The 13076-nt window shown below is 42.3% G+C and overlaps 1 protein-coding gene across 5 annotated transcripts in view; it reads left to right on the top strand.

Moving 5' to 3' along the window:
* MYO3A (myosin IIIA) overlaps nucleotides 1-13076 on the top strand; it is a 121482-nt gene that overhangs the window by 69456 nt on the left and 38950 nt on the right. For all 5 annotated transcript variants that reach the window (XM_072154122.1, XM_072154120.1, XM_072154121.1 and 2 more), the window contains 5 exons: nucleotides 3231-3329; nucleotides 3430-3544; nucleotides 4950-5076; nucleotides 9551-9761; nucleotides 11598-11745. In XM_072154122.1, coding sequence (XP_072010223.1) covers nucleotides 3231-3329; nucleotides 3430-3544; nucleotides 4950-5076; nucleotides 9551-9761; nucleotides 11598-11745 — 700 coding nt within the window. The remainder of the gene's footprint in view (nucleotides 1-3230; nucleotides 3330-3429; nucleotides 3545-4949; nucleotides 5077-9550; nucleotides 9762-11597; nucleotides 11746-13076) is intronic.

Genomic DNA, 13076 nt, shown 5'->3' with positions numbered 1-13076 from the left:
GCTGATGCTCCATACCCTGTGAGAGTTAGACCCTGGTATCTATATTACAGTTATTTTGATATTGGCTTTTGTTTTTGACTATTCTTCTGTATCTCCGACTATTCTTTTGTGTTGTATTGTTTGTCCGGTTTTGTGTTTTCACTTTGGCATAGGGCTGGACCAATGCCCAGTTATTGGCCATTGATTTTGGTGGACCCAGTAAATAGGCAAGGCCTGTTTGGGGACTCAGTTTTAAGGCTCATTGTCCTTGTCTGTGTCCTGTCATTACAGTTGTTTTCGGACCTTGTGCCAAATTCATGATAGACTTGCTTCTGAATCATTATTAGACTGTTAATTAACTGTCTACAAAATAATAGTTAACGGCCAATTTTCTATAAATGATATTTTTGGCCATGTATTCTAAAATAACGAATACTTCACTACCTTCCCTGTCTGCTGAGAATGTGAGATACTGCACAGGATGGCCAGATTTGTGTATTATTTTGCAATAGTACCTGTCTATGACTACCCAGTGGTTGTCGTGTAAATTGCAGCTTATTAGGGGTACTACACCATGTTGTAATTATGCCATTGGTGGATTACCCCATAAAGAATCCCACGCAGCTGCGTGGGGCCCCGGAGGACAGGGGCAAGCAAGTTCATTGTAATTTTAACAGACTGTTAAGGGAACCAGGAAGGAGCAGGATAAAGGATATGAATGGTATGGATACATTTCCCCATTTTGGGGGCCTCAAGCAATATGCATGTTGGGAATCCCTTGGTGTGATGATGTTGCTGCCCAGTCTTGTTATCTTCCTTTTCTCCTCTTGGTCCGGTTTCTTTCTTTATGATGTAGCTGACCAAGAAAAGTAGAGGCTCCGATAAAACCTGAAGTTAGCATGGACCTCCTAGATAATTTTGCTTGGCGCCCTCCATATGCTGAATCTGCCCCCTGGATAATGTATCTACTTTGTATCATGAGAAAATTCCAAACATTCATGTAGAGGATTATCAGATAAGGGAGAGCCATGACTTGATGTATAATTGTTTCCTCCTTCCACTATGATATTTTATACTATCATTACACTCTCGGAGCACTACCAGATAAAATCAGTCATCCATGAGCTTGTCTGTAGAAACGCACTACTGAGAACGCAGAAGTGGAATAGTAACGGCTACTTTGTGGCTCCCACTGTGACTGTTATACATTACATAAGCTGCTCCATATGCACAGCTCTGCTTGATGTATAATGGCACTCATGGTATAAGGAGACAGAAATAGAAGGTCATAAATATCTACAAGCTACAGTGCCACCACGCTCCACGTATCCAACTGCCTCAAAACAGCCAGATCCTGTAACAGTCAAACATCCAACGTAGGCATAACCTTGGATGGAGCCAAGCTGACAATAATCTGTCCATCCAGCCCCTTAGGCTACTTCTTTTGATCACTGAATTCTACAGCTCCTTCTGTTTTGTAGACAGGAGATACATTCATACATTTTGCAATATCATCTTTGAGGGATTTTCTTATGACCACATTTTATATCTCACTCTGTGATGATCTTTATTAGCAATATTATGATAGACAATGATTGCTGTATTAAGAATGATACAACATGAAGCTCCTTAAAGGGGAAGTTCAGCTCAAACAACTTGCTGCAGAGGTTAGTAAGTGACTTGTTGTTTAGAGGTCACCCCTGAGGCTTGTGACTGGTCCACTTGTGCACTGCCTTTGCATGTCCCTCCTCAATAAATTCAATATGGCCGAGTTGTGGGAGAACAGATAGTGACAATATTTTTTTAAAGTAGACTCTAACACATTAGTGGTTACTAAAGATGAGTGGATCTGAACCTCCCATTAAGGTTCGGGTGGCCCTACTAACCAAGATATTGCCGGATTGGCTGCCGAGCAGCCAATCTGGAAAATTCTCACCCCTAGCTGCTAGGCATGGCTGTGATCCACCAAGGGACACTCCTGGCCAATCATAGCCATGGTAGTTTGCTAAGGCCATTGATTTGCAATCCGACTATACATCTAGGCTGCACTAGGTGCACCCTAACTGAGAGCCCGAACAGGAATTTTGGATCTGTTCATTTCAACTGGTTACAGTTATTCCTTAATAACAGGGCCCTTCCAGATGATTTCGCCTTGCCTTTGTAAAGGGACATATCATCTGAAAATGTCATGTTAGTTTTATTAGGCTTTTATTATAAATATGTACTATATTTAGGTTTTTACAAACCTACAAAGGCCACAAAGTTGCAAGCCAATGTTTTTCAAAAAAGGGGTGAGGCGAAGGCAGGACCTTCGGCCTTTACCAGATTTTCAATGGCAAACTGAGTCCAGCCCCTTACTGGGGTCAATTGTATAGAGACCATGAGGGTTATTTATCATTAGGGGCAGTTCTATAGGACACATTTATCTTACACTGATGCTAATCCTGGCACTCGCCGGATTTATTAGGAGGCTCCGGCCTTCTCATAAATCCAGGCAATGCTTAATTTATGGCACACACTGGGGCACGTTTACTTACCTTTCCGGCGATAATGCACTGTGCCACGATTCACTAAGATCGTGCGCCCTGCATGTGTCACTTCACCTTCTTCTTCCTGGTGCATGGAAGTGCATTATCTCGCGTCATAATTTGAAAGTTTAATCCCGCGCTCAGTCCAAATCAGTCGGATCGTCCGACGGCCCGCCCCCGACCGATTTGTGCCGCACAATCCCAGCGCAGACACCTGTTAAATACCTGTCCAAGCCATGCAATCCACAAAAAAAGTGCAAAGTCCGACAAAAGTGCTTTAGTAAATGAGCCCCACTGTGCTCTGGTAAGGGGTTACCAATACTTGTTGAAGCAAAATTGCTCCAGATTTATCATATTTCTAATGCTGAATGCTAAATCTGGCATAGTATAAGACTATCTAGTCTAACTTTGCACATAAATCCTTTAATCCATTTAGTTTGTGTCACAGAAATTATGCAGATTTTGAAGCATTTGCATAATTTTGGGTCACATCCTTGGGACAATTCCCTTCTTAAGCTTTGGCCTTTTATAGTATAAGTCCTAAAGGTGTCTACATATAGTCCTACACACTAAATAAAAATGGTGCAATGTCTTTTAGACAATTTTTGTGCAAATTCTGAAAGTATTCTGCCCCATTGTTTCTCTTCTTTTTCCTAATATCTCATTGACCGAGCGCCATATTCTCTTCAATATTTCATTCATTCACCTCTTTCCTATTTCCAGAGGAGAAAAGAATTTTCACATTTTCTATTACATTTACGCCGGATTGTCAGAGAAGAAGAAACTTGTCCATTATAAATTGCCAGAAAACAAGCCTCCCAGGTAATGCAATGGATCAGACTGATACACGTTACCCCGTGATGGGATGTTATTACTCCTCCGCTCTCGTGTAAGCGCTAATCATTCATCTCTCGGCTTTCAGGTACCTGCAGAATGAACATATTAAAATGGTACAAGATTTTATGAATAACACGTTCTATAAAACTCAGTTTGACTTAATTGAACAATGTTTCAAAGTAATAGGTTTTACAATGGAGGTGAGTGATTACGTTTCTTTTTGTCCTTTGTTATACAGAGTTCCCCAAATCAGTGACTTTTATGTTCTGTTTCTTTAGCGCCCTTACAGGGGTGTAATTTGATGGGGTGCAGCCAAAGAGACACTTACAATAGTTGACATAATTACATAATTTACATAATTTATTGGGGCTAGGTACAGGCACTGAGGCCCAATGGCTTCTCTGTGTCCTCTGACTCCAATCACCAATACGTATCTATGATTATCAGGACTACTTAATGTCCAGTGCATTGTACTAACACGTTTATGACTTTTTCCTTCTTGTTGTTCTTTATTGCTACATATTACTCAAAATTGACCATTTCTGATTTGACACATTGAAAGTCCATGTCTGACGGTGCAACCTTAAACTTTAGGGTCTACTGATTTTGGGCCATCATCTACTGTGTATTGAGAAGTTCAAACTTGTCCCCAATGGCAGATGTAGAAGGAGGTTGGACTAAGATTTAACACTTTCCCCTAACCCCTATCTCGAAAATGGAGGTCTGCCTACCCCCTCTCCTCTGGCCGAATGTAAATTTTTCCACTACCCCATGGCCACCCTCCAATTCAAGTTTATGGAAACAACAAAAATAACCCACCATGTAAGATCAATGTTTCAATGATCCCATATACCTTAATGAAATGTGGCTGGGCATGCCCAACAAACTCCTCGCTCATCAAGTGGACCCCCTTCTTAGGCTAGGTGCGGGTCCCTTAGAGGTGGGAGCCACATCTATCATGTACATATGTCATAAATGAGCAAGACAGGAAAACCCCTTTGGGATAACAGTTTTCTACAAAGGTTTTTCATGCAATACAAAACATGTTGGAAAAAAAAAATCTAGGGCAGAAACTCGGACCTTGAACCACTATTGGGTTTAGCCAATTAACATTGCATTGGATCCTAATTGAATTGTTGTATTTAAAGTTTTCATGTTTTATAACTATAAACTAATAGGTCTCAAAAACTTAGTCAATGTTTCAGAGGTCGCATCATGTTATATCTTTTATAGGCATCCTAATAATTTGCTTGCTTTTGCAGCTTCTTCTTGTACTGTCAGCCAAGTGTACTGTCTAGCTTGTGTCAGCCAAGATCCTTTCTGTCAAACCGATTTGCTTAGTTGTTGAATTTGATCACTTGTTAACAATGAGATGACCATAGACTTTTGTTAATGGTTGTCCAAATGACTCACACTTCCCCCATATACATGTGTGCTTGTCTTGTGAGTGAGATAACCTTTATGAAATGTAGGACAAATTAAACATTTTTATGAGAAATCCAAAAAATTGCTGAGTTTTTGACCCATTTTCTCATGACCCATTGTAACATATTGCTCTCTCTATTTAATACTGGAAGATCTCATAAACATACTCTTTACTTGAAGGAACTTGGAAGTGTATACAGTATCCTCGCTGCCATTCTGAATGTGGGAAATATCGACTTCACGTCAGTGGCGTCTGAACATCAGATAGATAAAAGCAACATCGCCAATCCATCAGTGCTGGAAAACTGTAAGATTCGCTCAAGTAAAGACTTTTTAATGTTTAATATATTTGCAGGTCTTTGGATCGTACTCTATGAAGAATGGTTGGGTCTTTAAGCTTTTTTTTGAGATTTTACCCATCCTATTTTTCCCAAGCACCCAGTATAGATGACTTGGCTGTATCTTCTCATAATATAGCCAAGGCATGGGGGTAGGTGTGGGAACCCATTAAACAAATTTTTCACTTGTCCTTTGCGAGGGACATAAATGTCCATTGAAGGGTACCAGATACCAAATATCCCCTTTACCTATGATAGGAAATAAATAACCGGCGGGGACCTGGCTAATGGGAAACCCATAAGAAAAAGAACCTCATATGCCCCTTATTGTCTGGCTGACCCTCTATTTTGATGGGACTTTTAAAGATCAATCTGGAGTCTACTGTAATTGGCTTCTTCTTTTTCGTTGGCAGTTCCATCTAATACAGGGAACAAAGTTTCCCAAACTCAATGTCAGTGATGATCCCCGAAATCAGGCCACTACCAATCAGACATCTATTGAATGTCTTGTGGATAGGGATTAACCTCTAATTACAGGTGTTCCCCTACTTAAGGACACCCAATTTACGGATAACCCCTAGTTACAGAAGGACGTCTCATCTGTGACCTCTGGTGAAGTCTCTGGATGTTACTTTAGTCCAGGGCTGCACTGATCAGCTGTAAGGGGTCTGTAATAAAGTTATATTGAGAAATCTTGTTCCCATTACAGCAAAAAATTGTCTTTGTACCTCCAGTAGTCTAAATTATTTTACCATACCAAACATCTCAACAAACTTTGCAAAAATCAGTAGTCCACTATCTGTACATGAGGAAACACAATGGGGCGGATTTGCTTACCCGGCCCATTCGCGATCCAGCGGCGCGTTCTGTGTGGTGGATTCAGGTCTTCCGGCGATTCAATAAGGCAGTTCCTCTGAGCAGATGTCGCTGCTGCACTGAAGTTCCCCGAGGCCCGCCGGAGTGCACCATCCTATACTTGATGAAGGTAAGTGCAAGTCCCGCAACACTTTTTTTTTTTCTAAATGCGGCTGTTTCTCCGAATCCGTCAGGTTATCGTTCGGCCACGCCCCCAATTTCCGTCGCGTGCATGCCGGCGCCGATGCGCCACAATCCGATCACGTGCGCCAAAATCCCGGGGCAATTCAGGGAAAATCGGCGCAAATCGGAAATATTTGGGTAACACGTCGGGAAAACGCAAATCGGGCCCTTAGTAAATGACCCCCAATGTTTCAGACTATTTATATATTTAAGTCTACATTTTCTAGTGACTCTTATCTATGCAGTCTCTGTCTGTAAATTTGCAGTCCACTCTGAGGTTGGGGGTAAAGTCCTAGCTGCTGTGACTCAATTCTCCCCCTCCCCGCTCCATGGAGTTTCTATGTAATATGACATTTCAGTGAGCTTCAATCTGTATTACTAGGATGATAAAAAAAAATCATATTGAAAAAGAGGAAAGGAGAGTGGAGGATAAGAGCAAATTTAAATGGAGAAGGAAGTAGCGTATATACTCGAGTATAAGCCGACCCGAGTATAAGCCGAGACCCCTAATTTTACCACCAAAAACTGGGTAAACATATTGACTCGAGTATAAGCCGAGGGTGGGAAATGCATTGGTCACAGACCCCCCCAGTATATAGCCAGCCAGCCCCCTATAGTATACAGCCTGCCCAGCTTGCCCCCAGCAGTATACAGCCAGCCCAGCCTGCCCCCAGTAGTATACAGCCAGCCCAGCCTGCCCCCAGTAGTATACAGCCAGCCCAGCCTGCCCCCAGCAGTATACAGCCAGCCCAGCCTGCCCCCAGTAGTATACAGCCAGCCCAGCCTGCCCCCAGTAGTATACAGCTTTCCCCCAGTAGTATACAGCCAGCCCAGCCTGCCCCCAGTAGTATACAGCCAGCCCAGCCTGCCTCCAGTAGTATACAGCTTTCCCCCAGTAGTATACAGCCTGCCCCCAGTAGTATACAGTTTGCCCCCAGTAGTATACAGCCTGCCCCCATTAGTATACAGCACTGCCTTCAGTAGTATACAGCTTGCCCCCAGTAGTATACAGCACTGCCCCCAGTAGTATACAGCCTGTCCCCAGCATTAAAAAAACAAAAACAAACTTATATACTCACCCTCCGGTGACCCCGGTGTGCAGCGCTGCTCCCCCGATGTACGCTCCGCTTGTCTTCAGGCTTCCGCGCTCGTCTTCTTTCTTCTCCCGGCCGCCGCCTAGTATGACGCGCCGCTGCTGATGAAAAGACGGCGCGGAAGCCTGAAGACAAGCGGAGCGGACATCGGGGGAGTAGCGCTGCACATCGGGGCCACCGGAGGGTGAGTATATAAGTTTATTATTTTTTAAGTATTTTTTAACTCGTGTATACATTTATGGACTCCTGTATAAGCAGAGGGGACGTTTTCAGCACATTTTTTGTGCTGAAAAACTCGGCTTATACACGAGTATATACGGTACTTTTCTCTGATAAGATGTATTACAAACGTCCTGTATTCATTTGTAATGTTAAAGGGGTTGTCCACTTTTGGCAAATAATTGATATTGCTTGTGTAAGCAAAAGTTCTATAATTTTCCAATGCACTTTCTGGATCAATTTCTCACGATTTTCTAGATCTCTACTTGCTGTCCTTCTATAGAAAGCTTCTATGCTTACTTCCAGTGGATAGAAATCTGACCATGGTCACACAGATGTACAGCTCGTTAGTATAACAGAGCTGTGTTATATATAACGAGCTGTGCACCTGTGTGACCATGGACTGATTTCTATTCACTGGAAGTAAACATAGAAGCTTTCTATAGAAGGACAGCAAGTAGAGATCTAGAAAACTCTGCGGAATTGATACAGAAAGTATATTGGAAAATTGTGTAACTTTTCCTTTCATTACAAACAATATCAATAATTTGCTGAAAGTGGACAACCCCTTTAAGTTATGCATATTATGTTGCAAGTTACTGACCATTTAACTACAGTTATTCTACAAAATGGCCTTAAGAGATGTTCCACATAATTACAAACCACTTTGAATCAAATCAAAAAGAGGAGAAAATACTTCTTTCTATTTGAAGACTTGGCAGAGACTTTTTCGCAAACCCAGTGAAAATCGAAATCTGCCATAAAGAACAGCTGTGCTTCAGCTCCTGAGATATACGACATATTATCATAATGGGTTGTGATGGTAGGAAAAAAAGGATTGCATTTTGGATGATCAACTAAAAAATTCCTGCTGCATCATCACGGAACGGCTTATAGTGCATCGAGCCGCTATCTGTACTAAGGGTTTATAGGCAGAGCCCAGCCGAGCTGAAGCATACAGTCATTTATTATTTATCATAAGGTACATTTTACTTTGGTCTTTTAATGAAGACATTTCTAGAGGTATTGATTAGTTATGTAATTGCATAGATAATTCAGGACTTTTTCAGGAAAAACTGGAAAAAGAATGTCTGTGGTACAGCGGTAGCAACCTTAGCAGCTGCTAAGGGGCCTGCAGCGTCAGGGGAATCTGACTGGACACACTAAAGAATGGAAGATGTGCATTATTATATGCATATTATACTGCACAATGTACAGTATCATGTGTATATTACAGTCCACGGAGGTCCTAAAAATGCAGAAAATTTATCAATGTGGCAAAATAAATATGTGATTAATATTCTGGAGCCCCCACCTGCTCAATGTGGTCGGTGGCCCCGGGCGGTTGCACGTCCAGTGGTAGAACTTGCCCTGCATCTCACTAGACAACACCAATTATTACTTAGCTTAAGGCTCTTTAAAACTTCAGCTAATAAGTGACCAAAAATGTAAAGATAACCTGCAGCATATAATCTTATATAAACAGGGATGCCTCCAACATAATGGAACTGAATAGGGAAGTATTATAACCGCTCATCAGTGGGGTAACTAGGAGAGACAGGGCCCCCTAGCAGGCTACTGCTTGGGGCCCCCCTTTCCACTTAAAAAATATACATATTAGTATACTCACACATGCGAGTTACAATCACATATAAATACACTCATGTGCATATACACACATACAGTGCCATATGCAACATACACACATACAGTGTATACAGACACCATATACACATCACAGATACTGCATATATACATTACAGCATACGTTATATACATATTATGCTGGACATGTGCAGTACAATATAGATATTATAGTGCACATCCTCCATTCTTAAATGTGTCAGGTCGGATGACGGGTCCCCCTGACACTGTGGGCCCCATAGCAGCTGCTATGGCTGCTACCGCTGTAGTTACGCCCCTGCCACTCATGTAACGACTAATGCAAACAAGCCCGGATCAAGGTGGAATATTATTGATAGTTACTCTCCCTTCCTGACCATCGTCCATGTAAAGGGACCTTACCTAAACTCACATAATAAGAATGAATAATTTTGCAAAATCTGACTAATTGTATCACTTTATATCTCAGCTGCCTCCTTACTCTGCATACAATCTGATGAACTACACGACGCTCTCACTTCTCATTGTGTGGTGGCTCGTGGAGAAACCATCATCCGACAAAATACAGTGGAGAAGGCGGCCGATGTGCGAGATGCCATGTCCAAAGCTTTGTATGGCCGGCTGTTTAGCTGGATTGTAAATCGAATCAACGCTTTACTGAAACCAAGTCAAGAACTAAGGTGAGGGCATCACTGTTTTTATGTTATTCGATACATTTTTGAATTTTTAAATACATATTTCAAGTGGGTTTCTAATGGAATTAAAGGGAATCTACCACCAGGATGAAAGATTGTAAACCAAGTGCACTTACATTCTGGTATGTGCCACCTCTGGCAGGACCTGCTCTTGTTTTAGCTTCTTATACTGATGCTTTTACAACAAAAAGTCTTTAAAACTATGCAATTGAGCCTGAGGTACATCTATAGAGCCCGGTGCCCCTCAGTATCATTTGCATCATTTTTAAAGCCTTGTTTTTGTAAAAAATAAGAGCATAAGAAGCTAGATCCTAACAGAGGGAGCACACATCAACATTACGATCCTCGATCCTGTTGATAGATAAAATAAAAAATGGATGTATTATGGTTTCACATGGGGGCATCATTGGGGCTTATTTACTAAGGGTCACGGATCGCACTTTTGTCGGACTGTTTTCGGGATTTGCGCAGCTTTGACAGGTATTTAACAGGGGTCTGTGCTGAGATTGTGCTGCACGCGATCGGATTGTGGTGCAGCTGTGCTGTCTTTCATGCAACAGAAATCGGGGGGGGGGGGGGCGGACAATCCGACTGCTTCAGACTGAGCGCAGGATTTAACTTTCAAATTGTGTCACAAGACAATGCACTTACATGCACCAGGAAGACGATCGTGAACTCTGTTGGACCTGAGCGGGGAAGCGACACATGCAGGATATCGGGCGCATGATCTTTGTGAATTGCGGCACAGCGCATTGGAGTCGGACTGGGTAAGTAAATGAGACCCATTATGTCAAAGGTTCATCAGTTCCTATCACCCTCTCTTCTCTGGTCCCCACTCTGCTCCTTTTCCTGTTGTCTTCCACCACACAGGAAATGCTCTGAGATGTAGCCAATCACTGATCAGAGCAGTTACCACCTCAACCATTTATCGGCTGGACCAATATCTTAGCATTTCCATTATCGGTCCAGGAAATACAAGTTCCTCTTTATAGGGGATCTTATTAGGAAAACATGACAACATTTTTTGACTATGAGCTTCTTCATAGTCAACAGTTGCAATACACCCCATCCCCCCCCCCCCCCCGACTACATACAAGGTTTTCTAAACTTATTTACTAAGGGTTCCAAGTTTTCGGGATTTGCGCTGCTTTGACAGGTATTTAACAGGTGTTTGCACTGGCATTGTGTTGCAAGCGATCAGATTTTGGCGCAGCTGCACTGGCTTCCATGCAACAGAAATTAGGGGGCGGGCTGTCGGACAATCCGACTGATTCGGACTGAGTGCGGGATTTAAGATTCAAATTGGGGCACATTTACTAAGGGTAACCAGGAAAACCCGACAGATTCGGAAAAACCGCCTAATCGGGTGCACGACCTTAGTGAATCCCGGCAGAACCCGAATCAGCGTCGGAGAACGCGCGCTGGATCGCGACTGGACCGGGTAAGTAAATCTGCTCCATTGTGTTGCAAGATCAAGCACTTACATGCACCAGGAAGAAGAAGGTGAACTCCGGCGGACCAGAGCGGGAAAGCGACACATGCAGGATATCGGGTGCATGATCTTAGTGAATAGCGGCACAGAGCATTAACGTCGGTAAGTAAATGTGCCCCATTGAGTAACAAAATTTTTATGCATCACCAAAATACCGATGACTTCCTTCGTCTTACATCCGGCGTCAGGTATCAATTTGCAGCCTGCGTGAGATCCCTTTATGACTAGTACATACACAATACATTAAATATGTTAAGTATAAAAGGCTAATTTTGCGCAGAGCAGAGTATAAATAGAAGCGAGTGATACAGATATGTTTGATCTTACAGCGAGGAAGACGCCGGCTACAGTATTGGGATTCTTGATATCTTCGGCTTTGAGAATTTTAAAAAGAATTCCTTTGAACAACTCTGCATTAACATTGCAAATGAACAGATACAGTTCTACTTCAACCAGCACATATTTGCTTGGGAACAGGTAAGAAATCGCATTCCATTAACCTTTTAATGACTGCGCGCCAACCTTTTCTTCTATGCTGACATGATGCCCACTGAGCTGGCCGAGTCATGTGACTCATTTATGACAAGTCATTCATGATGGTAAATGTGTCGGGAGCCATTGTCTGTCCCTTCCGTTTTAGCTGGAGTGGCAAGAGTCATGGAAAAACTCTAAATGTGCAGAAATTTTAGCACAAATAATAAAAAAAACTAAACCCAAAGGAAATTTCCCATCAAAATCCATCATGATAAACCAGGGACATTACTCATAGATCCAGGCACCGTGACCGTGGTAATCTTCTTATATTTGGTATCCATGACCTCCATCCTTGCTACAGCACGAAGGGGCTTTGGTAACGCCCTACAGAGCCCTTTTGGCTCATTAGCAGCAATTTAAAAGTGAATTTTAGTAGGAAGGAGGCCATGGATAACAAATATAAGAAGATTACCACAGTCCCGGTGCCTGGATTTATCGTTGACTTGTTTTAAAGGCTGCCAAGACCATTGTTGAGGTCTCTTTACTGGTAGCAGTGTTTAGAGGACAATGGCTCGTCGTGTATAGTCGCACTTGCAAAGAATTTGGCTATGAAGGAATGCATTAGCCCTGGTTGACTTTGGTGGTCGTTGTTGAAGTCAGTGGCTATGATAAGGCAATTGTATTTCCAATTGTATTCTTTCTTCAACTCCGTCTTCGGTTACCTTCAACAAACAGTTTTGTATTTTCTGTGTTCAGAACTTTTGAACCACAAGAGATATTGCAAATCTCATTGGGACAAATGTGGTCTTCTTTTATATGCTACATGACTAATTTCTCCATTCGAAAAACTTGTTTTTTTCAAGATGGAAACCATGTTCTGGACATAGCCTAAGCGATAGGCCCCTCATTATTTACTTGCTGGGGTATCAGATATGTAATTTAAAAGGTTGGCCTGGTACTAAAATCCTTCATTGATATAATAAGTGGGCCAAGGCACATCATATGTTCAGATACATACATGGGATAGATTTGTCAAATGCTATTTGGTAAAGGACCTGAGATGACAGCACCCTGGGGTCACATGACATGTAGTGATGAATGGTCAGAAGGAGGCATGGGGAGGAGCTGCTGGAGTCAGCTGAGCAAGAGACGCCCCTTCTCCCTAGCTGCTGGATCTGGCTATATGCCAGGTAAGATAACAAAGTTGATTTTATGGGGATGTGAGGGAAACAATTTTTAGCTAAAAAAAGGGTGACATTTAGTTGCTATGGCTCTATGGGAACCTGTCACTAGCTGTATTTGTAAAAAAATGTGGTGACAGATTCCCTTTAAGA

The sequence above is a fragment of the Engystomops pustulosus genome, chromosome 5, assembly GCF_040894005.1.
Source record: "Engystomops pustulosus chromosome 5, aEngPut4.maternal, whole genome shotgun sequence".
Lineage (NCBI taxonomy): Eukaryota > Metazoa > Chordata > Amphibia > Anura > Leptodactylidae > Engystomops > Engystomops pustulosus.
Note: the sequence above shows the minus strand (reverse complement) of the source record. Positions and strands in the feature narration are given on the sequence as shown.